Source organism: Cuculus canorus, chromosome 7, assembly GCF_017976375.1.
Source record: "Cuculus canorus isolate bCucCan1 chromosome 7, bCucCan1.pri, whole genome shotgun sequence".
NCBI lineage: Eukaryota > Metazoa > Chordata > Aves > Cuculiformes > Cuculidae > Cuculus > Cuculus canorus.
This window is the reverse complement of record NC_071407.1, coordinates 19,598,006-19,624,826: the sequence shown is the minus strand read 5'-3', so window position 1 is coordinate 19,624,826 and position 26,821 is coordinate 19,598,006. Positions and strand designations below refer to the sequence as shown.

At 42.0% G+C, this 26,821-nt stretch overlaps 1 protein-coding gene across 2 annotated transcripts; it reads left to right on the top strand.

Annotated features, from left to right (window-relative positions):
• Positions 1–1,837: 1,837 nt before the first annotated feature.
• On the top strand, positions 1,838–22,432 carry ZNF488 (zinc finger protein 488). 2 transcript variants are annotated; one of them, XM_054072004.1, is made up of 4 exons: positions 1,838–2,092; positions 14,333–14,555; positions 18,325–18,553; positions 20,479–22,426. In XM_054072004.1, exons 2-4 carry the CDS (start codon positions 14,337–14,339, stop codon positions 21,639–21,641), a joined length of 1,611 nt encoding a protein of 536 aa, XP_053927979.1. In that variant the 5' UTR covers positions 1,838–2,092; positions 14,333–14,336; the 3' UTR covers positions 21,642–22,426. The 2 variants fall into 2 exon arrangements, with proteins under 2 accessions (XP_053927979.1, XP_053927978.1); XM_054072003.1 differs by lacking the exon at positions 1,838–2,092 and adding an exon at positions 2,167–2,244 and having other exon boundaries at positions 20,479–22,432.
• Positions 22,433–26,821: the final 4,389 nt, after the last annotated feature.

Genomic DNA, 26,821 nt, shown 5'->3' with positions numbered 1-26,821 from the left:
CCCAAAACGTGACAGACTTCAAGGCAGCCTCCAAAGCAGAGTAACAAAGTAGCAAGGCACTACGAAGGAAAATGTGTAACTATATTCTCATGATGTGCTTTATATTCTCATGATGCTTTATGTTCTCATGATGTGCTTTATATTCTCATGATGCTTTATGTTCTCATGATGTAGATAAATCTCGCCGATAAATCGCCTTGCCCTGCAAAGAGCGCAGGCTGCCTGCCCTGCCCTGCCCTGCCCTGCCCTGCCCTGCCCTGCCCTGCCCTGCCCTGCCCCGCCCCGCCCCGCCCCGCCCTCCCCACGGGGCCGCGGTCCCGGTGAGGGGCACTCGCTGCCAGGGTCGCTGGGCAGCTGCGGAGGTGACGGTGCCACCGAACCGAGCAGACCCCGGGGAGAGCGGGGCTTGAGGCCCCAGCGAGGGGCCTTGCGGGGTGTCTCTGCAGAGCCGCCTCTCCGCCCCACAGCCTCCTGTTTTCAATAAAAAGGGTTTTCCCATCTGGGTAAGACCCGCTGGTGGCTGTCACCCGCACCAGGCGAGGCTGACAGGTCCGAAACCGGAGCGCGGAGCGGGGCTGGGGATCTCGCCCGAGCGCGGGGAGGCCGCGCCGGGGCCGCAGCTGCGGGGCTGCCGGTGCCCCGGGCTCGTTTGCTCGCGTGTTGCTCGAAGGAAAACCAACCCCACCGTCACTGAGCTGACCGTAGGATGGGGATCTCCCCCTGGGACACGGGTTACCTCAGCGCACAGTGACTCAAGCTCCCTAAGGCAGGCGGCAGCCCCTGATCGTTCCTCCCTGCGCCTTCTGCATCTGATAGCCTGCGAAGGTGTAAACGCTCGAGAGGCGAAGTGCAGCGAGAAGGGTTCATCTCGGTTTCCTGACACCTGGCCCCCCAAATAAAAAAAGTGTTTCCAAAGGAATAGGAAGAGCTGCCACCGGCACACAAACCCGTCCCTGAGCGGGCGGTGGGATGCAGACCCGCCCGCAGCGAAGGGTCAGGACCAGAGCCCTGCGATGCTCTTCAACGCTGTTGGTTCTGGGCTGAATTTTAAAAGAAAACACAGACCTTTGGCTTCACCCTCTTCACTCCCTGTAGCACGGAACACGTAAAGCGTGAGTCACTCTCTTTATTGGTATAAGATTACTATTTAATTGCAGCGAAAATCCATCCTTTCAAAAGCATTACAGAGTTGACGTTTCTTTTCCCAATACAAGCCAATATTCAGATTACATGGACACTAATCAAATAACCCGGGTTATTTCATTTGTCAACACGTTCATAAGAATTTTCTACCAGGCGTTAAAGGCATTTATATGGAACGACATCTTTCAAAAGCAATGTCGCTAGTCCAGATTTAGGGAATATTTGATTATGACAAGACGTTTGATGGTTTTATTTTACATACCAGCTGTGCCACAAATTGTTCCAGACCTCGAATAAATTCCTAATTTGCATCCTGCGAGTACTTTCTACTAAACAGGGATTTTAATTTTAGGGTATTCTTGTCAATACCTGTAGCTCCCAGAATAGCCTTATACTCAAAGGTATTGGTGCTCTGAAGGACAACCGGAATGAAGGCTGTGGAGACGTTTTTGCTGTTTGGTGTCCCCCCAACTTTGAAATAAACTCCTCTTTTTAAAGCACCGTTACGAGGGGGATTCCGCTCACTTTCCGAGCCCTTTGGCTCCCTGCTGGGGCGGGAGCGGCGGGTCCCGGGGGTCCCGGGCGGGGGGGGGGGGGGGGGGGGGGGCGATGCGGGAGGCGTTTCCCGGGTCCGCTCTGGGCGGGGAGCGATCGCGGGGGAGGAGGATGCGGCCGTGCTAGGCGGCCCCGGCGGTGGGGCCAGGGCTCGGCGGCCGCAGCGGGGTCCGGGGAGCGGGCGAGGTGCCGGGGGCGGGCAGCGCTCAGCCCCGGCCTCGGAGCGGCGCTGGGACAGCCCCGGGCGGGGCGGGGGAAGGCGGCTCCCCGCGGCGGCCCCGAAGGTGGGAGCCCTTTTCCTCCCTCCCGGCTCCTCTTCTCTCGCCGAGACCCGTCGATGATCGGTTCTCCTTTTTATTGGCTGCAACTCTCCTCGTCCTTCCATTTTCGACAGGTGATCGGGGCGTCGTGGCGGGGTTCGGTGCTCGCGCGGGGTCTGCCTGCCTCGGAGAAACCGATGAACTTGCTTTGCGAGAGCTCACGTTGTTATTCTCTGTGTAATATAAGGATATCCATGTTCCTTAGTAGAAATTTCCAACTGGTTAAGTAAGTTAGAAGCTCCTATTGTTGCTACTTTACACATTGATCTTTATTTATGTTTGCAAATCCTTCGTTGAAAAGGTGTCTGTAGGAATTCATTCCATTAGAAATGTTTGAAGCATTTTAATGGTTTTATTCTGCCATCTGACAGGTACTGGTTGGAACAGATGTCGATAAAAAAAAGATGGAAGACTTGTCTTTTGAATAGTTTTACATTTTTAATATAGTTGCTCTTAACCAAGAAGCAGTTGCACTCGTGCATGGAATTTGAAATTTAATAGTGAATAGTCGCTCAGGAGCTGTCCCTTATTTTTGGCTTTTAATAATGCAAAAATCTAGTGCTTTGCAGCTCTCTTTAGCATTTATTAAATTTTATTGGTTCTAGAGAGATGGATTTATTTAGGCAATAGGAAGACTGGGAGATGAAATTTAAGACTCATTTCTTTTAGTGTGTAAAATGACACCAAAGTATAAGCTGCTTTTTGAGAAAGCAAATTTATTTGGTAGAGAAGCATCTTCTGGTATTTCAAAGCAAAGTAGAGCTGCCTTATAGAACTCTATAGAGATATCATCTTATAGAAGACAATAGCTTTATAGTCACAGAAACATTAATGTAAAGGAAAATATTACTTTAACTTCTATTATCTGAACAAAACTTAACCAGACAAAAAAGTACAAAAATAAATTCTGTATAAAGAATTATATATAGATTGTATGAAAGATCTTGAAGAATTTACTTGGCTAAATCCTAGTATGTTATATGTGGGTATTTCCAAGCTTATAATGCTGTGAATCAGTTGATTTTCCTACAACACAATCATGTTACTTGCAAAGGCTGTTAATAAACACTATGTCAAAGAACAAAGTATTTTGTTGGGAAACAAATTATTTTAGGTCAGACCTATTTTAATTTACAAAATTCACTTTCCATTAAAAGGTTTCTTTGCTTCATTGTAGTGTAAAATAAGTTGTTTATGTTGTTCCCCACAACTTGACATTATATAGTGTTCTTCAGCTCAGTTACTTCCTATTGTTGGAGTTGATGTTATGTAGTAAGTTTAGCATTGATGTAAATAAGATTAATCTAAGTTGATGTTACCTAGTACTATTTAAGAAATCTCTGGTATTAACCATCTGAAAGTGACTGCTCTTAGCTTTAATATATTTCTCTTCAAACACATGATGAACATAGGAGATCACAAAAGATTGTATAGCTGTATGTATAGTTCTGAACGCATGCATGTGCTTATATATATATATATGTGTGTGTGTGTATATATATATATATATATATGCTTACACACCAGTATATTCTGCCCTGTTGGAAAGAAACATTTGAACAGATATAACAGTTTTTTAATTCGAGAGCTACCGAAAATAAATAGTGAGACTGTTAAACAAGAATGTACCTTATATTCCTTGAACGTCAATCAGATAACGTAATTTCTTTGAATTTTTGAAAAGGAGGTATGAATGTGAACTGTATGAAGAGAGAGGAAAAATGATTTCTGACTGTATCCACAGGTTACACATTTTGGTTCAATCTGTGTTTGGTTCAGTCTGGTTGAGGTTGAATTGTGTTGGTTCCTTGGTTGGCTGGTTGTTCTCTATTTTCAGTCGCTACACGTAGGGAATGGTGGTTTAGTCTGCATGGATGCACAAATCTGTGAGAACAAATGTGTTAGCACAAATTGTCATGGTTGGGGCTCCCTGAATCGAACAAGGGTTTTGTCGGAAGTGGATGCACGAGTCTGTTTGACAAGTAACTTTCTTACACTATGTTGACAGATGAGTATTGCCTTCTCTGTTCCCCCTCACATGGAATAACTTTGTTGCTTTAAGGTGCATGTTTGTTGCATTCTTTTTTGTGTGTAAGAAAAGTTTCATCAATTTTATGTCTGCTTTCTCTCCCTTCCTGGTTTTCCTCTGTAAAATTCAAAAGTCAAAAGTCCTGTGACATTTTATGTTTATTGCTGAACAGTGAACAATACCAGAGCAGCAGGGTAGAAACCAGACCAAGCCTCTGAGGTGATCGCCTGCACAATTCACATCTGGAACCTGAGACACTGAGTGCTCTGAACCAAAATATATCCATGAAGTATACTGCATGTACTATGCAGTTACAATGATGTTAATTCATAACAATTACAGTCTTATAGTCTTCAAATCTGGCTGAAGACTTAAAATATGCTCCCTATATCCTACAGGAGCACTATTTTTTAAATCTTAGGCCTTGAAAGCACAAGAGCAAATTGGTGAATAAAGGTAATGTTTCCATTAGACAGAACAGCTGTAGTCCAGTGAAGAGAGAGCCCTTCAGTACAGTGCCCTGCTCACAAAAATTAAGTCTTTGGAAGCCAGCAGATTACAGAGCTGTAGTCAACTCCTCTTTGTCCACAGGTGGATTGTCTGAGTTCTGAATAACTTGTACAAGCCGGTACCAGCCACCAGGGTCCATTAGATCAGAGGCAGGGCCAGACAGAAGTACTAATTCTGCCTCTAGAGCCAACCCAGCTGGAAAGGACTATTGACATTTTAGGCATCACAAAGCCAAATGCCTAGACTCAATCTGCTTGAATCACCGGGACAGCAGAAAATAAAGATATTTCATCTCTTCTAATAAGGCAGCATTATTGTCTCTTGTCCAGATTGAGGTGTGGAATAGAGACCTCAGTGACTCTGTGCAGACACTCATGTTTCACCAGACTGAAAACCTCCAGTTTCCTAAAAGGTCTGCTAGATCCTTTGACCTACAAAGAAGGCTTCCCAGACAGCTATGTAGATACAGTTGCATCATGCATCCCAGCAAATCAGTATTAAGGATTCTTTCTTGCTAAACAATAGTTCATTCCTCTCTTGCCTACCCCATTTCCTGCCATAGAAGGCAGTAGAGTTGGGAGTTCAATGTGGAAATTTCCTAAGAGCATAGGGAAGTTTGGTGGTGAGCTCCCATTGGAGAGGCAGTGGGGACAGGGTACATAAGTCTCTTTGGGACTTGTTCAAATCTCAGTTATTTTCTTATCAGGCTAGATCTGATGCTCAATCCCAGACATTTTTTCTTGGGCTTCAGGTAAAAGTGGAAATTACATTCTTTTGGTGGTCTTGGAAGAAATGATTCAATCTGCATCTGCTTGAAGAGGTAGCTCTGCACGTGTGTGGGGCAGTTGCCATGCATCAGGAAACATCCCAATTCAGCTTTCCCTGCCCTCAGAGAAAATAGGAAGAAACTTGGAAGCTATTCTTTTAATCAGCACTTCTGAATGGGTCCTGTATTTCACAAGACTTGCTTAAGGCAAACGTGGAACTTGAGGCATTTACTCATTTCTACGCTGGGATTTTAGCTCTGTCTTCTTCATTATTCCCACTGATGTCTGAGAGATTGTTCATAATAAAAAGATTTGGCAGCTTCATGATTCACTAGGCTGGGTATCCAGCCAAGATGTAATGATGGTTCAGCAAGAGCTGTCAGCTTACATTGCATGTGCTATGGATTTCAGGTGGTAGAAGATAGTCTGAGCCTTGAAACAGTAAGAAATGCAGAACTGCTCCCTGAAGATACCATGAAGATACAACAACAAAACTGTGAGCACCCCATAAGTTTGAAAGTCTCTGATTGACACTAAACCCTCCAGATTAAACTCACACTCCAGAAAGGGTGAGTTTCTGGAAGCTCAAAGTAGGCAACAGGCTCTTCACTCCAGCCTGCCTCATGATCTTTTCAGGGGATGCTAGACACTGAGCTTCACTCTTTCTATTCATTATTTTTAGGGGCTTGTAAGGTCAAAGTTGTGCAGCTGCTGTACAGGAAGGTATGATGAAAGAAAGCTGAGGATGCCTGGAATGCCAAGGGAATGCCAAATTTTCATATTTCAGGATTCCCAAGTTATTCCACTGTCTTTGATATTCAGCTCACCTTTGCAGTCAGCAAATTCCTTCTTGATGTGCAGCCTTCTGCTTCTTCCCAGATGCTTAGCTCAGGGAAACTGCAGGGACTGAGTCATCCCAGGAGTACAGGGGATATTTTCAGAGGGCTATGGGGAACTGCGAAGAAAGGTGTGCCCCAGTCATAAGCCTGGACAGCAAAAAAATATTCTGCTCTCCATAGGTTGTATTATCTCAGTTTCTTTGTCAGTGCTAATTGGGGGTTATTAACACATAGATGGGAAGAAATGAACCCTCTTTATGAATCAGCTGCCTCCTTTCTTCTGTGCAAACTGGGATCCAAATTTGCCACCAGTGAAATTGAAAGGATGAAAGAGCATTCCTAGAGCTCAGGAATTCAAGAAATATTGTCTATGTGCTGTTTCTGTAATATGGGTAGGATGCTAAAATTAAGACTCAGAAATAAATCACACCTGACTTCAGAACGCTTTCTATCTTAAAATCATCAGCATGTCTTTCCTTTCCAAGGTAATCCAAGAGCTGTATACTCTGCTTGGGATGTAATTTCTCTCTGAGGGCAGCAAAGCCACAGTTGGCTTTGTTCAGCCCAAGCAGTCTGGGAATGGCAGCACGTGGCTGTTTCCGCGTGCCCTCTCTAGGTACACTTGTACTATTTTCTTCATGCATGTAAGTTCTTTGATAGTAAAGACATGAAGAAACCACTCCATGCCCAAAAGGGAGCATCTTCCAGACCTGCACCCACACTGAAGCACAGAAGCTCTGTCTTGCAGCATCAGTGAGCTGAAGAAAATGGCTTGTGTGGACTTTGCAAGGTTTGAAAGGACCTTCCTGACTTGTAAGTGGATTTAGCAAACAGGTTGCAGTTTGTTTCAGAATTTATTTTGTAGGTTCTGAAACGAGTTATTTTATCTTTAAAAACAAGAATTCTGTATTCCTTTCCTTGATTTCCTGCTAGTTTCCTTCAATTATAGTTTTTATTCTTCTTCTTTGCAGTTCACAACTCGAATAGAAGGAGAAGAAAACCTTGCACAGAAGAAAAGCAAATGTATAAACCCCAAGAAGTGGATTTTCTCACTTTTCCATCTCTGATTCTCTTAGAATTCCCTTCAAGTGTTTGTTAGAATAGAACTGAGTATTTCAGTTGGAAGAGACCTGCAACGGCTGTCTAGTCCAACTGCCTGGCTACTTCAGGGTGGACCAGAAGTTAAGGCCTTATTATTAAGGCCTTATTAAGGACATTGCCCAAATATCTCTTAAACACCGACACACTTGGGACATCAACTACCACTCTAAGAAGCTTGTTCCAGTGTTTGGCCACCCTCTTGGTAAAGAAATGCTTCCTAATGTCCAGTATAAATCTCCCGCAGCACAGCTTTTAATCAATCCTGTGTGTCTTATACAAGAGAGAAGAGATCAGCACCTCCTTCTCCACTTCTACTCCTCAGGAAGCTGTAGAGAGCTATGAGGTTGCCCTTCAGTCTCCTTTTCTCCAAACTAGACAAGTCCAAAGTCCTTAGCTGCCCCTCATAGAACATTCCTTCCAGCCCATTCACCACCTTTGTGTAAGAATTCTCAATTCCTTATAACAACAGAGAACAATAAATACTGCAGACAGAAGCACTCTGTCTGCATCAGCTCAATTCCTTTAATATCTGTAGTTTATTGTGCGTGACACTGCGTGTCTGATCATGGATTCCTCAGACCGACAGACTTCCTATTGAAATCAAAGGCAGTTTTGGCAGTGGGTACATGTGTGCACTGGCACGAAGTCACAGGTTATGTGCTTCAGGGAAAACACTGTCACACTTTTGAGGAGAGAGAAGTAAGTTAAAAGATGAAGGAAATGATGGTTCCAGTATTTAATTTTTTTTTCTTTTTTTTTCTTTCGATTTTGTTGACATGGCAAATGCAGGGCTATCCTGTTTACATTAATTCCTGCTCTGGAGAAAATCTGGAGTAGGTGTAAAAATGGCTGAGGAGGCTGTGGGATGATGCTTTGTGGGATCAAATACTTTCGTAAGTTTTTATGAGTAACTTCTGTACTGTCTGGGTTTTTTTCCAGCTAGGGTAATTGCTTTGCAAATGATATCACTACTTGCAAATTAATCCACAGTTAAAATGGAATGTAATGGTGAAATAGAAGAAGCTATTGAAATTTAAAAAAAAAATCAAATTAAAAGAAACAATTTTTATTATCTCCTTCCATTTATGATTGTGAAGAGCTGGGTTAGCTAATTAAGTTCTGACTGAAAATCTTACCCTCTGGCAAAGGTGATTAATTTGTTTCCTTCCCACTTACAAAGTTGATCATAATATTATGCAAGGCTAACAGTGCTTTTATGACCATCAAGATTTCAAGTGATGCCACAGTTCATATTGTCACTGTGACAAGGAGAATTGGGCCAAGTCCCTTGAAAATAAGAGACAGAGGAGTTCTTGCTCAAATTGGGTCTTTCTACATTTGGACATTTCCTGATATTTCTTAGAAGATCTTGCAGTGACATCTGAAGGCCATATAGTAAAAAAGCAGGACCTGCAAATTTGCTCAGAACTGTTCCTGTGCCCTCCTCTCACTTCTCTGCTCTAGAAACATATTTTTCTCATGAAGTCAGTGAGCTACATACACATTTTTTTTCACAAAGGCAGAAGTTGTAACCATAGTTAGTTAATGGGATGATATGCAAATGGTAGGAAATGAGGAGAGAGAGGAGAAGGCTCTTTGCAGGGTTCCAGCCTGGGAGAGCATTCAGGAAAAAAAAAAATAAAAAGATGACTAACAATTTGTGTATTGCTTCTGGAAGCAGCAAGGCTGGAGCAGTTGCTGTGAGCACCGTCTGTTTCATATGCTTTTTGATGGAACATCCATGATTGCATAATCCATAGGGAGTTGCCTGCCCACAGGTACTTGTTGTTTGACAGATCTGTCACACTTCTCAGAAATCAAGATGCAAAATCTATCACTCAGGGATATGGTATATGTGTATCAGATACTCTCGGGGGGATGAAGAGTCCATTAAATGGCAAGTCCCTAAACTCATCCATATGAAGAATTTCCATCTGTGACAGATAGAATATGGAGAGTACCCATTGTCTAACAGGTGATCTGAGTCTAATGTGCTACTAAAGCACTACAAACATTCATTTTAATTTGCCTGTTCAGAGACGTGTGGGTGAGCCCAGAGGGATAGGAACTGCTTATGCAGAACACAAGTGAGAACAGCAGGATTATGTTGCATGAAGGGGATCACGTCTCTAGGAGGCAATGGCGCTCCCAGCATTGGTAGTTTGAGGCAAGCATATCATTGCCTGCATGATACAGAGCTGAAGATATTGACCTTGACAAAGAGGCTTATGACGGAATTCTCTAAACTTTGCTGTATAGTCGAAGAATGAATTAGTCAGATGTAGGGCAGCTAGCAGATCTGTAGGGAATGGGAGCACAGCAGAATTATTGCTTCTTAAAAGAGTTAGGCAAAATGAATTCTCATTCAGGCTCAAGTCTCAGGTTCCTGAGAATTAAGGAAAGTTTTACAAGAGACAAGAGTTCTTGGTTGTGGCTGAAGTTTTGGCTTTAGATTATAACCGAATGAAAAAAATGTAGAGGTTAATCTAGATCCAAATCAAATTTCCATCCAAATTGGGGGATATTTCAAGTTTATATTCTGGCCTACTTACATGTGATCTTCCTTTGTTCTAGATAATTTCTGTCATTGTTTTAAGCACTGCAGGCAGTGTTGCTATATTTCAGCAATGCCAACCTATGCGCTGGTGCTATCAAGCTGTGAGGTTGCATTGACTGTCATGCAGCAAGCCCTCTGCACTGCATCTGCAATAGTGCAGTCACACACTTGCCGACACCCTTGGAGAGTCCAGCAGATGCCCTACTGGCTGCAGTTGGATCTGACCTCGCACACAGTCATTCCTTGGCTATCTCTGGGCTTACAGTGAGTTGTGGCAGGACTGGAAAAGCAGAACTGATTAGGACCCTGGGCTATCTCATGCCCATACCCTGCTGAGATTTACTGCTGTGAAATGTCAACGAGTATTTTACTGGACTTACTGGGGAAGAGCACTGGGTGGATTTACACTTGGGATACTGCTAAACTTTCCCGAGCCTGGCTGAAAAGGCACCTCCATGTGTATTTTCCATACGCCGCTATTCTCAAAACTCATACATTTTCTTAAAAAATGCCATGTGGCCTGATAAGTTTCTTTAACAGCAACAACCATTAAAACTGATTTTTAGAAGTCTGCAGTGTGGAAAAATGTGGTTGTCCGTGTGCATGTGTGTAGCCTCTTCTATGCTGCAGCTGCTGAGTTGCACAATTCAGCCATAATATTGCAGTAATGCCTGTAAAGTTTTACAGATACTTAGCTATCCTCCACCTCTTATTCCTGTTGTCTGTGGTCCTTTTATCTCTTTTCAGGTCCTTTGTAGTTTCTTTCACTCCACTACAATGTTCAGAAATGAATTCAATTTCTCTCCTCTCAAGTCACGTTTCAAGACTCAGTCTTCACTTTTGAGGAGATCAGTATTTCAGTTCTCCAGGATGAGGGTTGTGGCTATCAGAGAACCTCCTACTACCTCTCACTTGTGCAGGAGACAGGACTTGTTAGATTTCTCTCCTATGGATGAATTTGCACTTTGCAATGGAGACCTCTGAGCGAGTGCTGGCCCAGGTCAGAAAGCCTGCAGCATGCAGCGCATCCCTTTGCAGAGGTGGCAGTTTGTTTTTGAAAGCATCACAGTCATACTTACTTGCTGTTGCCCCTCAGCTGATGAACTTGCCTCTGTAACACAAGCTGAAAGCTTTTCTGTGCAGAAGGAAGAGCTTGCTTGTGCATTTGGAGACTGTAGAAAAAAGATTCACCCTTTTTCTTCTAAAGATGTTGTGGAGCATCACCATTCTCTACTCCAACTACCAGCAGCTCATCTTCAGCCTACCTTCTCTTATTCAGAAACAGAATGTTGTACATTTAAATTACACTCCCTACCTGACATAACCTTGACCAGACCCTATAAAACCCAGTGACCTTGGAGGCATCCTAAACTCCTTTCCGAGCAGAAGCTGCAGTGATGCAACAGGCTAACACCAGGGACTTGAGGATATCCTGCTGTTGCTTTGTCACGGGACACTGTGTTATACGGAGATGTTACGCTAGATGGTGCTTTTGGCAATTTAGTTGAAGAGATTGAGCTTCCCATGCTGAAAGCTTTTGGTGCAAAACTGAGGGTAACAACCCCATTTGCTGTGTGCACACATTACATCGTTTTAATAACTTTTCACAAAGCTGACCCTCCTGTGCAAGAGTTGAATGCAACCACAGCTGCCACGGCAGCACTTTGAGACTCTGGCATTTATGCCTGTAAGTTTAGAGGATTTTTTTGCCCATCACAGGCCTTTGACTAATTCACTGGTCACTTAGAAACAAGCAAACCGTAGTGGCATATCTAGTTTGAGGGATGCTGGAGTTTGGATAGAGGAAAGATCTGTTAGGAAATATCTGATATTCCTTATTAACACGCATTTCCTATATTCTGTCAATCTAGGCAAATTAAATGGAACTGAAGATGTGCACATATTGACTTATTTGCCAGACAATAAATATTGATTTATTTGCCCCATAGCCAGATAACTTTGCCATAGAACAGTGCTTCTAATGAGGAACAATGGTTTCCCTTCCCAGAAGGGACGATTAGTCTGCAGGCAGGCTCGTGGGACACTGCATACAGGCACAGGCTCATATGTTCAGGGAATTAGTTTCCACCCTTCCCTTGGGGTGGGTGGAAGCCCTTCTGTATTCAGAGTTTGGGGCAGCGGAGTAGGCAGCACACGAGCAGCACACACGTTGGTGGGAGCTGTGGACCCCTTCCCCAGGGAGCTCAGAAGAGCTGCCGGGACTGGAGAGGAGTCTGCTCTGGGACCTGGTGGTCGCAGACCCGTCTTGCAGGTAACAGCGCGAAACCGTGTCCTGTCCCTTTGAGACATGCGTGCGTCATGGCAGAAATCACGAGGTGGTGCTGTTACACACGAGTCGGGCAGCTTTTCTTCGTAGCCACACATTTTCCTGCTCCGGGGAAATGGTTGTGGTTAGGGTTGGGTTTATTGTAGCTCTTTGAAAATCTGCTGAAATCGAGCAGCGTAGCGGCGGCAGCAGCGAGCTGGAAGGGAGTGCGGCTTCTCCAGGGCCTCCTCTCCGTGCTGGGGCTGAGGTTCCGCAGGAGGACTGCACACAGGTAGCGCCCACCCTCCTCGAGAGGGGTCTGCTCAAACCCAGCATCCTTCCCCTCTGAGAACTCAGCTTTGAAGGCCCTGGATTTCTGTTTCCTCTGGAGTGACCACAGTGTGCCAGGGCACAGCTCTCTCTTAGTTTACATGGAGAAATTCAGCTGAATTTCACAGAAAAGGAAATATTAGTAAGAGGAGTTGCCTTCTAGGACCATGAGTAAAACAATGTCCAAAGAGATTAGAAATTTCCTGAACGTAGATTCTTTAGAAGAGGAATTGGGTCATGTTATAATTTCTTGCTTTACTTTTTCTTATTTAGAGAGTCTTTTAATCACTTTATATGTCAAATTTATTTTGTGATGGCTTGGAACTTTTATTTTTTGGTATTATCTAAAATAAATATGCCTGTTTACATTTATTAAAAATTGTTATTGTTTAAATGGAAAGATACACATGCATATGAATATGTTATATTGATTTAGGTAGATCCTATATATTGTACAAATATACGCATAGATGCCATCGTTCTGTTCTTACAACAGTAGTTATTTTAGGACATTATTGGGAAGCCAGGCAATGAAACTGGTCATTAGCACAGAGCACAGGCCCATTCTATCCTCTTTGTAGAGAATAATCTCTGGCAAGCCATCCGACCTTTCTTTTTACTCCTGTACCTCGGACTTTTTGCCTTGGTTGTCTGGTTTAGTCCTTCATCCTTCAGATAATTACCACTTACTGCATATGTATTTTAATATTTTCAAGGTACAGCCTTAGACCTTGCCTACCAGGAAGAAATTATACTGAATTGACTATACTGATTTAGAAACTGATTTAGTTAAACCAGCACAACTGTCCTGAGCACTTTATATCGCTTCAGCTTAAGTCATGATTCAGTGAGTAACAAATCAATTCTGTTGTCAGAGAGTGAGAAAGATTGGACAGGATCTTCAGCCCTTCCATCTCAGTGTTTATTAGGCTAAGGCCTCTTCAGGGCTCGTTGCTGTTCTCTTTAATTTTCCCTGCCTAATGGACCTGATCAAGCTCTTGATGGCATAAATGAGGGTTTTTACATGACCTCCAGATAGGAGCTGGGAATGGCAATGTCTTTATTAAAAACCTAGAGAAGCTTAGAATGACAAAGATCTTAAACCTGCCTCCTCACTGCATATAGAGTTCTCAGATTGTGGCTCATTCTGCAAAAATCACCTCTGCTCTGAAAAATGCGGTATTCTACATCCAGGGCAGGAAGATTCATCCTCTAAAGACTGCAGTTTCTATTAACATTACACGAAAAGAATCACCATGCAGAGAGTCATAATGGGATTTGATTTTCCCAACAACAGCAGATAAGTAAGAGATGAAAATAATCTTTTTATCAGTCTCCACAGGTTTTGTGCATTCAGTTTGGATATACTCTGGACTCATGCTATTCCTGTTTTGCACCTGCTTAACCAGAAGCTAGACGTATGTTGCACTTTCAAGTCAAAAAGGATGGCCTTTTCAAAATACATAAAAAATGCATTTGTTTTGTTGTTTTTGTTGTTCTCCTCTGCTTTTCTTTACAATTCTAGAAACTACTAATAACAAAGAAGGATATTTGAGAATAGTCTGAACAAGAATATACTGAGTTCCACTTGCTGAAAATTTTGTTTACTGTTCCCAAACCTTCTTATTCCTGGCTGTAGAGAGTAGCAGTGTAGAAGGAGTTGAACTCTTGCACTGCCTGGCTATTCCAGAAAAGAGCAGCTCACTTGTTTACAAACCTAAGATTTTCGCTTATTGCAAAGTAATTTTTCTCTTTTCGAACTGGATGTTAATAAAGCTCTAAAATCCATACCAACAACGTCCTGGCATACTCTAACAATTTGCCTTCAGTTCCTGGAAGTCTTTATGTTGTAAGCAGTAAAGCCTCCTTCCATTTCGATCTCTGTTCCAAATGCGATTTTTTGTTTATTTTGCAGGTTTATGATGGAACTTACATCTTTGCCTAAATTCCTTTGGACAAGTGACAACAAACTTCTGCATCATCATTTCCCGGACATATTGGCTACAGTTCATACCACTCAAGACATTCCCAAAGAAGTTGTTTTTGGACCATGCATGCTCCAGAACACCCTGCTGGACACTGTAGCTTTTATTGCTCTCAAGTGTTCTGATAGACGGAACATCCATTATGTATTTAAGGTAGGAGAAATCAACATTTAATGTTACTCGTATTAAAAATGGTGACACTATCTCTGAGAAGGTAACCTTGCCAAGGGGGAGAATTTTGTTTTATGCAGCACAACAAACAGCTCCTCCAAAGGGGAGAAGCAGAAACCAGTGTGTTTCTGGTTTATGACCTGCAAACTGGAGGGACCTCAGTGAAAACTGTTTCCTTTGCAGGAAGAATACAAAATCCCACTTCTGTGCTGATGATTGATGACCTACTTCAGCATGAATGAGAATCAGAGGAAAGAGGGACAAATAATTTGGAAACTTCACACTTAGGTTTCCTTTTTACAAAGGACAATGAAGGCTTATGAGGAGGTGTGGCAGCCCTGTGAGCATAGAGGCAAAACTGTGGCATTGTACTGATTCATGCAGGTGGTACATTTGCAGCATTTATAGATGGATCTGAGCAAGCATTAGCTCAGTTTGCTCAGTTATTCATAAAGTAAAATCACAATGCCAGTGTTCTCAGCATGGGTTTTATGAACTGTAGAAGATATCAGTCAGGCAACTAGTCCATACAATCTTCAGGCAACTTATTGCTAATAGTACGTGGAACTCCTAAAGTTACCTTAGATATGTCTATCTGTGTTACAGCTGCACTTCTCAATCACTGTAGAGAAGCCACAGAAGTAAGTTTGTGAAACAAAAGAAATTGTCATGTAGGGAAAGCCAGAAACCCCATGACTATGATGGATTGTTAACTCCCTAGCTCTAGTTTCCAGTTTTTTTTTTTTTCATTCCCTAGCCACTGCTTATCATGACATTTTCATTTTCATTTGGAGAATGCATATTTCTCATGCTGTCCTCTTACCTTGGCTTTCCAGGTCTTGGAGTACATTTCAGTCACCATTGGTCTAGATGGAGACAGGGAGGTGGAAGAGTCTTCCACTTTCTGCAGTGGAAGAGCCCTCGAGAAGGATGGCTTTAGTGTTTTGCTATGTTTGAGCTAAGTAACTATTATGCAGCCAGGAAACTGGATGCTCGAGTTGGCTCAGATCTCTATCTTTTGGCAGTAAATACATCAAATTCTGAGCAAATGGCTGGTTCAAATGCAATTGATGTTCCATATCCTCTTAGCTACTCATAATTAAAAGTAAACCTTCCAGAAATTTGGAACTATCGTTCAGCTCCTAACTCTGTGTGTAGATGATTAATTAACAATTGAATCATGATACTATGTTGTTATCACAGCACTGAAGTGCAAAACAAGAAATGAGTTTTGATATACTGGCTATGGTACAAACAGAATACACACAGGAATAATTTGGCAAGGTGGTTTCTTCGCAGCTGAGGTTCATCTTCATCATAACTCAGCAGCACTCCTGCAAGACTTTGGGGAACATTATTTCTAACAAAGGTTTCCTCACCTTGGGCTTTTGTGTTTGGTTCAAAAGGGAGCTTTATGTTTTTTCTCTCATGCTTTTGGAGATCCTAACTTCAACTCGTTGGGCCAATTTGTATGCTTGGGCAAAGAAAATGCCTTGGCAACCACAGGCACAGGTGGTCTTTCCAGCTGATAATTTATCCCAGCAAAACAAACCAGCCCCTTACAAAGCCATCTGTCTCACTGAGTTCCGCTGCCCCTTGCAGCTTCTTGCAGGTTTGACTCTGTGTTCCAAGAAAGAGTTGTATTCTCTCTCTTCTCCTCCAGCCTCTGTCAAGGAAGCCAGATTTTCTCCATAGCCCAGGTGTGATTGAGCCTGTTGGGCTGCAAAGACTTTATCTCGTGCATGGGTGCAAGGGATTAATCTGGGGGATTGCCATCTCCAGGAGGGGCTGGACTCGCAGGGTTTGTAGTGTCTCTAAACACATGGAAAAGCTAAACCTGGCATATACTTGTAGCTGACAGCACTCAGGTCTTATGTTCTGTCCTTTACTCCTCCCCACTTTCTTTAAGCTCTCTGAGCTCTTTCCCTGGAGTCTGAGTTCCTGGAGGAGTTGTGTTCCCTTTGACTGTCATTAGAGTGCCAAGTGGATGCTCAGTATTTCTGAAACACAGAATCTAGTAAATGACAGCCTCTGTCATGGTTACAGCCGCTGTGTGGGGTGGTTGTGCTTGTGTTGCTGTCATATTTTTTATTTCTCAATCATTGTTAATTACTGTGGCACTTGGAGAGAACCCATTACAGGGTGTGTTAATTTATTTTCTCCCTTATACTAATGAACTCTTATCCTAATGGTCCCTTAATGTTTAATTCTTGTATCCAGCATACTAATGTAGTCATACTTTTCATGATAGATATTAGTCAGCTAAAAGCAGAGAAAGAAATAGCCAAAATACTGTTTCTGATACCAAATACCAATGAATGGCTGCCCTGCAATTAGTGTAAAACAAAGAGCTATGTATTCCTTGGGGTGAAATTTAGATCATACTTGTCATTAAACATTTTTCATTTCCAAACTTCTTCCTTTCTAAACAATGACTTAGTGCTTCAAAAATTAGTTGAGCCTTTTTATGTGTGTAAATATTGCCCTTGATCGCCCTGTGTTTCAGCCTCCAAGGTATGAAAATCTTCCACGTCTTTCAAATACACAGAAGATGTAGAGCTGCTGTGGTAAACACCAAGGAAAAACCTTTAAAGAAATAAACTATTCTGTATTCAGAACAAATGCAATCAAGTAACCAAGGTGGGAGCCATACACTGACTGAGAAAGACAAAGCAGAAAGTTTTATAATTATATTATTTCCAGAGCATGGTCAGCCTGTGACTATATGACTTAGGAGTCCTGTGGAGAAAGGAGTATATGTGACTGAGGACTATGCTGTAATATACACACAGAAGGGAAATTTAATTTGAGCAGTAGACTTAATATTATTTTTTTCAAACTTCTGAGTGCCTGACCTTACAACCTAAGGAGCATTTTTTAACTTAATGTGTTTGGTATTTCTGAATGTGTGCATACCGAAAGTAAACTACCCCCTCGCTACTGTCAGGAATAACTTAATGAAAAATATTAATCTGATGAATTTTTATTTGTTTAGGTAACTTGAAATGAATTTAATTGGTTTATAAAATGCACGAATAGAAATATAAAATTTTATTTCTGAAAAAGGAAAGAGATCATGTAAGTGCTTCTTAGTTGAGTTTATTAAAATCTAATGTTTATGTAATCTAGTCAGGTAGTTGTATATGCAGATGTTGTCTCCTTGGGGTACTGAATCAAAAAACACCTCCTGATCCATAGCCTCTTATGTCACTGAAAAACTCCACATGCAACTGCCCAGGGTGTGCGTTCATTTCTGGGCTCATACTGTACTGTCTGCACATCTCACAGCCTCCGGGCCACAGCACTCCTGATTCGTATCCCATTTTCCTATGGGATTGAGAACCATCCTTACAGAGAAGCACACCACCTGTACCTCTGCGATTCACACCTGACACAGTCCCATGGGACAGCCTGCATCGGACAGAGGACATCATCCTTGCCGTGAGTTGGCCAGAGAGAGACTGACCGATGTACCGTCCCTGGAATTGCCATTAGAGGTGGCACGTGAACAGTTGTGTCTCCTTCCCCCTCCCACGCAGCTGTATTCCCAGAGCTCCCAGCACTCACACTGAGAAAGCCTTTTCCCTGTAATGACTTTGGATTTGGTGACACTGGTATATGGATCGGGCTCACAGCTTTGGCATACTGGCTCTGTGTGAGTCAGAAAACAGGCTTTGTTTTTGAATTGATGTAAATCTATTTTGGGTCCTCAGACCTGAAACTTCCCTTTTTTTTGTGTCCTGTCTCACAGGTAGATGTTACATCTGTGCACAGTCCCACAGGACTGCCTTGGATGAGACTTGTACAAGCAGCTGCCAATAGCAAGGAGCAGAACTTGGAAGCTTACTTAGAAAACAGTCAGTTATATTATCGCTCTACTAGGAAAATCAACAAAAATGAGGAGCTGCTCGTCTGGTACGATGAAGAGCTTTCCAGCCTGTTAGGTTTCAATGAGATAAAAGCTCAGAGTCCCCAGAATGGTAAGTACTAAATTGTTGACTATAAGGGTGACTGAGGACTGAAGTGAATCTGCAACGTCTTCATATGTGGTGATCTTGTCATACAGGAATTAAAAGCTATCTATATCCTTAGCTGGTCAGCTAAAAGGAAAGACCTTCTTTGGGGATTGAGCTGGAGGCATAGAGCAAGAAAAAAATTACAGTTCTCAATGCCATTTTCATTGCTAGCGGAGAATCGTGTACTAAGGACTAAAGCTGAAATTTTTGAGCTGTGTAATGGACGTCTATGCACGTGACTACCTTGGAATCCTAAAAGCCTAATTTATCACTCAGAAATATTCCTTTTTTAGGTCATTGAGTGATCATGTTTAGGTAAGTGTTCAGCTTTAATCCTATTAGTGAGCAGGGCTGTAAAAAATACTAAAGAACCCAAACAGTACTGCATACAGCACAGTCTGTCTACTTAGCCTGGGACACAGTGGAAGCAAGGAGAAGGGCATGATTTTCATTCTGAGATATTGCTAGAAATGTATTGTTCTAAAATAAATTGAGTTGTCAATTGTTGAAAAACTAAAAATCTAGATTATGAAGAGACCAAGCAAGTCACTGTCAGTTCTATGCCAAGGTTTACTCCAGCTGTCATTTGCTCTGAAGTTTGATCTAGTTAGCCTGGAACAACACATTTTCTACATTCCCTTTGGTTGATTTAAACACAACCGATACATGACAGCTTGGTTACTAAAGGTGTAGATTGGTAGCGGTATGAGTTGGTAAATTTAAATGGTAATGTACTTGCCTGCAAATTAATATTAAATTAATGTGAACACAACCATAGCAGAAACCCACTGAATATTTTTAACTAATTTCAGCGTATTCCATTAGCTTCTATGTAGATACACACTGTCAGTCCTGTGGATTTACCAGACTAAAGTGTTATCTATACAAGAAATGCTATATTTAGACTCAAGATTTTAAACTAACAGGAGTAATGTTCCACCCAAATCAGTAGTCTTGTTTTCTTATAAAATTTCAGTTTCTGTAGTTTGGGGAAGTGATCTAAGCTGTGCTGAACCTACAAACTAGGGGTTTATAATTCTACCCAACCGATGTATGTACTTTCCTCTGTGTCCCAGGGCTCAGGTGTTGTCTGGTGTAATTTGCATTTAAAAACTGCTGCTATGTTGTAAGATAATGTAGCAGTGATACTGCTTACAGAAGTCATGATGTGCCATACGTGTCTTGGTCACTAAATTATGTTCTGTCCCAATGAATCCCAAATGCAGTACACCCAAAGGCCAGAAGGAAATGGTGTCATGCCAATGCATGTTTCCATTCCTGCTGCTCATCACTGGCGTTGTTCACTTAGAATGTTATTTCCTGTGCCACAGGCATCTGTGCCTTGAGGCTTATAGCAGTTTGCCAAATGGGCATGAGTAAGGGCTTCAGGTATTATCATCAGATGATTTGTGAAAAGTATTAAAATTCTAGAGCATTCTATTCAAAAAATAGAAGCTTGTGTCAAAACCTTTGAGTCCAGGTCTAAAACACATCATTACTTGCATATATAGAATTTAATATTCAGCCTGTATTAAAGGCAGTGACTTACTTAGGAAATACAGGCCCAAATCTGGGTACAGACTTCAAATTGTCATAAAGTCCATATGGTTTTATCAACACCATCGTGTACCGGCCATTTTACATAATAAAAACTTGGCTTGAGAGTCTAAATGAAAATATTTCTGCAAGTAGCATATGAAGGCAAGTGTGGTGAACCATTTTTTGTAGCAGCAAGGGGCCTGATTCTGCACCGACATCAGCTTTACCATGTGTTATCTTGTATGACACAAGGAATGTTTCTGGGTTGCTTGTTTATGTCAATGACAGGGTCAGGATCTGCCCATGGTTCTAACTTTGCAAGACTCATCATCTGTTGTCTGTTTCTGCAGAGCTGAAATGCCAAGAATGTGACCGAGTCTTTAAATGTGAGCATTCCTATCTCTCTCATGTCCGCTTCCTATGTGTCCCAGAGAAGACTGCCCTGCTATGGAGAAACTTCCAGAACCCTAAAATTGAAAAGAGCAACTCAGCTGAACAGACCACGAATTTCCACAACCTGGCAAGGGATTTAGAGGTCAAAATGGCAGGTTGTAAAGATGATGCCCAGGGTCTCACAGGAGAAAAGAGAGCAAAATCTGAAGAGTCTGAGAACAACAGAAGCAGGAAAACAGTGTTGTTGGAGAAAACGAATAACGTGAGTGAGGAACGTAACTGTGGGGGCAAGGAAGAGGTTGGAGGAGAGCATGCATTGGAGGGTTCTTTCTGGAAGCTCACTTCAGGGAGGCAGTCAGCTAGGAAGGATGCTTTAGAGCAGAAGCAGAGTGCTTTCACTGAGGTCAGGAGGATGAAGGAGAAGCTGAGGAATGAGAGACTGAAGGAGTCAGAACAGAAAGATGGCACATTCCTGGTAGGTAAACAGCAAGTATCAAAGGAAGTGTTGCTGAACTCCGCCGGTAGCGCATTCTCCTTTGTGTGGCCCACCAGAGCCCGAGGAGAACAGAAGAGTGCTTTCAGCAAACCCAGTAAGTGTCTAGCGGAAAGAGCTGCAATAAATTCTCATCCCATAAGTGAGTCACCAAAGAGCCTGGGGGAGCTGTCTGGCTTCATTGCCACCACAGACGTCATGTGCTGCAACACTCTTCTCAATTCCAAGTTCTTTGCTGGTGATTTGTGTAATGCTCAGATGCTGCAGACAAGCATTACTCGGAGCAACGTTTTCCCATATACCTCAGAACCGTGGCCCAAACAAGCAGGAGGACAATTACAAAACACATCCACCACTTCTTCTTCCCCTTCCTCTTCCTTGACTCTTCTGCCCCCCACCTTCACATCCTTCGGAGTGGCTGCCCAGAACTGGTGTGCCAAATGCAACCTGTCCTTTCGCATGACATCTGATTTAGTCTTCCACATGCGGTCACATCACAAAAAAGAATACTCCTCAACTGAGTCCCAGTGCAAGAGGAGACGAGAAGAGAAGCTAACATGTCCCATTTGTCATGAATACTTCCGAGAACGCCATCATTTATCCCGGCACATGACTTCTCATAATTAGAGCTGTGCAGATGGATGTCACCAAGGGGCTGGACAGGTTGGGTAGAGAAGGGGAGCATGGTTCACTTAATCCATTTCTTTTTAAGTTTACATTAATTTCTTACAGGAAATCACTGTTTACAATAATTTATAACAGATGCTTTGCAGAAAAATATACAATGTTTACTAGAGTCTGAGCGGGCTGTAAGTTTTGAAATTTCAACCTAGCCCTTGTCAATCTATTTTCGAGGAAATAAAGTAGTGAAATGAATGCACATGCAGTATTAATTTGCAAAGACGTGGGGAAAAAGTTATTGTTTTGCAGAGTTTTCTTTGTTTGTATTTGATTTGCTGGTGTCTGTGCAATACAATGTAAATACAGAAGTAACAGCTGCCTCATTGAATGAGGAATCTCTATGCACTTAAAAAACCCAGGTCTTATATGTTAAAAGAAAGAAGTTACTGTTTCTAGCAGCTTTGGTGGATTCATTCCTTTGTGTTAGCTAAATCAGCTCTCTTATCAGATTTGTGAGTAGAAAAGTTATACCTCACTGTCTCCTTGGTTTTGAAAGAGACGTAGGTTAAGACTCTCTGAAACTTGTGATTGTCAGCAGCTGACCAACAGACTGTCAAAGAGGATGTAACTTGTAAATCAGTGTATCTAAGTTCTGTTCTAGGCTCTGCCACTTCTGGAACATCTTTTACAAAGTCAAATCAGCCTAGGTCTGTATCAAAAATGTGACCGGTAATCAGCATTATTGTGTAGACAGGGAGCACAAATTCTGCCTTGCTGTGTGCTTGCAAGTTCTATGTGACTTTGGTAGCTGTACAGATCTGATAGGGGCAGAGTTTGTCCCATGGCTTTCGCGTTTTGGATATACTAAATAAAACAACTAGAGTATTTGAGTTACTGTTAGCTACTTATAGATAGAATCTGCACACTTTAATTGTGGTAGATAGACTCTGTTCTGCTAACAACTAGAAGAAGAACATCCTTCACAGAATGCCACAGGCATATATTAGACACACTGCATTAGACAAGCTTGTCTATCCTCTGGTTTCTACATGGGTCAGTTCTGGATTTTTTTTGAAGAAGGTGCCAAATTCCCTCTTATAATTTGTCCATATGAAACATTTTTCTCTTGCCTTCTTTGGCCTGAGCTCTGCTTAGTCTCAGAGGCAGATGCTTTATATTGCTCTGGGGGCAGGGGGAAGCAACAACCCTGTCTATTGTCACTGCAGCTCATCTAATTAGCCTTCCATTACTTTTTTCTTAATCCACTTAGGGACTTGCTATTGATAGCTAATGACATTGTGTTCTTCAAGTCAACATGTATCTCTGTCTTGTATATTTTTTTGGGGGTTCTCTGCTGATTTTGTGGCCTATCTCTAAGTCTTATCTGATTTTACTCCATTTCAGATAGAGAATAATCAGAAACCACTCATTTCCCACCTAAGAGTACCGCTTGGATTTGCAAAGGACACTTCGATATGCTCCTTATTGCCTTCCACTATGGTGATGATGTAGTCCAGTCTGCTGCACACTGGCCAGACGTTTTCTTTGAATTTCCGCAATGATGCCTTGGCTGATAATGCAAGTATCAGCAAGTAAACACACCTGAGTGATAAAAGATAGCCTGAGAGTCTTAGGCTGTCTTTTGGGATCAACATATTACACTCATTGCTATCTGTTGGGAGATTTCTGTAAGTCAGGAGACAGTACTCTTCCCAATATGTTGCTGTAGAACATTAACACATGGCTGTTTCCTATTAACATAAGTATTTGACTTATTACAGGCCAACCACTGGCTGTGCACCCCAGCCTTATTTTCCCAACATAAAGTGATTAAACGTTACATTATGCCAGAAGACATAAAATGAGACTGGAGGTCTGGTTGGATTGTAACACAGCTTTCCAAGGTCAGTGGTAGAAGCTCTTTCACTGTAGTCGTTAAAACCCAAAGTGAACAAAAGCTTTGAAACATGTAGCACAGGGAACAACCTTGCATTGAGTAGGGAATGATGTGGTTTCCTTCTACTTCTAATCTTTCCATCTCTATTTTGTGTCCAATAACGTTTACTGTGTAAGGAATATATTTATGGCAACATTTAATGGGCCAAATTTCACTCCATTTGGCTTTATCTGGGTGCCAGCCAGTTTACTCTGAAGTCGGTGTCCATAAAGTGTAATGAAGGACTCCATGGCGTAACTGCATTCATGTGTGGTTAGGGTTACGGTTCCCATTAGTAGTTTAGGCCAGATTGTGATCTCACTTATTCCAGTGCAAATCCAGAATAATTCCATGTTGCTACTCCTGATTTACATCAATTTCTTTAAGATCAGCCTGGCCTAGTATAAATAAGACTGAAGCTTTTTTGGTGCCATTGCTACAAAAGGTTCTCTTCTGTGCTTACTGAAAGATGCCGTGTTTTTCTAATAGTTTTATGGTTAGGAATCTAGCTTCAGATTTCTTCTGGAAAAAGACAAGACCAGCTGTGTAATGCTCCCTGGTATTATGTTGGTGCACCTCTTCAGTATAACCATGCACCAAAAGCCTGCTTTTCCAGTGTGCCACAGCTGGCATATCATTTAGATCAGAATGAAGCAGTACCAAATCTAACTGGTTACATGTTTTCACTGATTTTGTTTCAGTGTGAATGAGCTTGAGGAACTGTCGAAAATCGACCACTGATCAAGAGCTGTTGAATTTCAAAACATCTTCCAATGGAGTGCTAGATCTACATCCTTGGTGTTTCACCAGTAATTAAAATTCTTCACTCTGCTTATTGTACAAGGCTTAAGCAAGCAGCAAGGCTGCAGGGAGAGATAGCTTTCCTTTATGTCATGAAATTGTTTTCTTTGAGGGGGAAAAAAGGGAAGAACTCTTACCCAGTTTTGTTGTAGGTGTCTCTCAGCCACAGCAACATACATACGGTGATGACAAACAACGTATAAATGCTTTCTGTGTCCAGAAAAGCCAGAGAACCAGTTATGACAAGTGGTGGACCTGAACCAAAATGTAAAAATTATGACAAGAGGTTTATAATTAACTTTATTTCTGGTACTGTCCTCACCTCTTCTAGATGCAGGAGCAGCTATGTTTTGGTTTTAGCACGTAAAGATTAGGGATTTTCCTCTTGCAACATAGAAAACATACTACAGGCGAACGTGTATGATCCTACCCTTGCTCCTTTGTAGGTGCCCAGTGGCATAAAAATTGAGTGAATGAATTGCTTGTTATACTCAACTAATGTACTTTGTGAACTAAGATTTGTTTACACACACAGCTGATGAATATGATGTCTTGTTGCAAGCTACACCTGTGCTGACATCAAAGAAAAACAGCATACACACCAACAGAACCAGAATTTGATTCCATAGGTATAAACGAGCTCTTCTGGAAAGTCCCATGAGCAGGCAGAGGGAATGTCTTTTATGTGTCTCAAGTTTAACCGAGTGTCTAATCTAAGCTTGGTTATATAAACCATGGAGCTTATGCAAAATTTTTGCTGATTCTATTTCTTTAAATTAAAATATTCATATTAGAACCGAGTGATATTACACAGGCAGAAGGAAGCCTAACGAGACAAAGAAAAACAAACTTCCTCTAACTGAGTCCTGCTGGAGCTTTTTGTCCCTTATGTCTAGAAGTCTGTACATTTAAACTCGTTCAGATGAAAGGAAATCCTGCTAGAGGAAAGTGCTCCACTAGAGCAGGGGGCTTATGAAGAAATGAAGGAACTTAAGGAATTCATAAATGATTGCATTCAGTCCCAGTGCAATACTGTGATTTTACAGCAAGGGTCTGGGGCTTTTCGACAAGTAGAAGTGCCTGGAAATGAAAAATAGAATTTCTTTTACAAAACAGGAGGAGATGATTTGAAGTCATCTGACTGGTTCTTTTCCAAGTCTTTGCTAGCAACTGCTTGTGTCATTTTGACCAAACCAGTTTCTCACAGCATCAGTTTCTGGATCAGTGAAGAGGAACACCACACAATGCTGCCATGTTAGCTGTTCAGACTGTGTTTCTGCAGTGTGTTGTGAGTCAGACACAGTTTAGGATATTTGTTTAGTCATTGAACTTTTTCCAGTGAAGATGTGTTTCTCCATCAAGACAACACTCAGATAAGCTTTTGAAGAATATATACTTACCTAATTCTTTTTTGAGTGTTTTTTCACTAATCAGTGCAGTTTGTGGGCTCCCATTGGTCTAGAGAGTACAGATTGAAAATCACTGGACTAAGGCAGCTTTTATGGTCTGATCAGGAGAGATTGCATTGGAAGCACTCTCCAGAGAGCAAGAATGCACCATTTTGTAGCAAAAAAAAGTTAGTAAGTTGACTGCTGTTTCTTGGTCAGAGTTCTGTGAATGCTGAGAGGAGAAAGATCATACTGCTAGGAGGTCTGATACAACAACTCCTTTCTTCCTGCTTTTTAAAACCAACATGATTAGGATTAAACCTGAGGAAGTTATTCTAGGTGGGGTGGTAAGGAAATGGCCTATAAACTGCTGAAAGTCTGTCAGCTCTAGAACCAGAAGACAAGGGTGGCAATTTCAGCGTGTTCCCTGTTGTATGGTGGAAAGGCACTTCAGAAATTACTTGTCCCTTCCTAAGAAAGCTTCTTTCTCATTTAAACCACGAAACATGGATTTTCCATAACTAATTTTAGTTCATAGTTTTGTTATGTTCAAACCTCTCAATGCAGTGCAATTTTCTACACAATTACTGTCAGTACTTTTGTGAAGGCCTGTTCATCACACTGTGCTGTGGCCATGCCTTGGCTTGAGCTCACACGTTTAGTGGTCCCTAGAAACATATAAAAAGCCAAATGGAGCCAAACCTAGGGAACATACACACAAAGTGGGATATACAGGTTAGGATCTATGTCTTCCTTGACACTGTAGAAGATGGAAGATCCATGTGGAAAGCAGCTTTGTGAAAAAAAAAGAAAGTTCTTGACTGCATGAATGATAGAGAGCAGCTTTAGTTCTGAAAGTGCAGGTTTAGGCTTCAGGGAAATTTCTGTTACCTATAATAACTCCAGATATTCTAGAAGTGTTTGGTACTTCTAAACAGTACAGTTTCACTAAGTTCAGTGCCACTTGCCTCAGCAAGTCCTGCAAGATCTTGCCTTTACGTGTATTTCCTTTTTGTCAGTTCTGAATTGGCCTCCTTCCAACTTCACTCTATTAGATAGGA

Coding starts and splice junctions, on each gene's coding strand:
- ZNF488 (XM_054072003.1), top strand. CDS start 2,213: ATGTTCCTTAGTAGAAATTTCCAACTGGTTAA. Junction 2,245..14,332: donor AGAAATTTCCAACTGGTTAA/GTAAGTTAGAAG, acceptor TTTATTTTGCAG/GTTTATGATGGAACTTACAT. Junction 14,556..18,324: donor ACATCCATTATGTATTTAAG/GTAGGAGAAATC, acceptor CCTGTCTCACAG/GTAGATGTTACATCTGTGCA.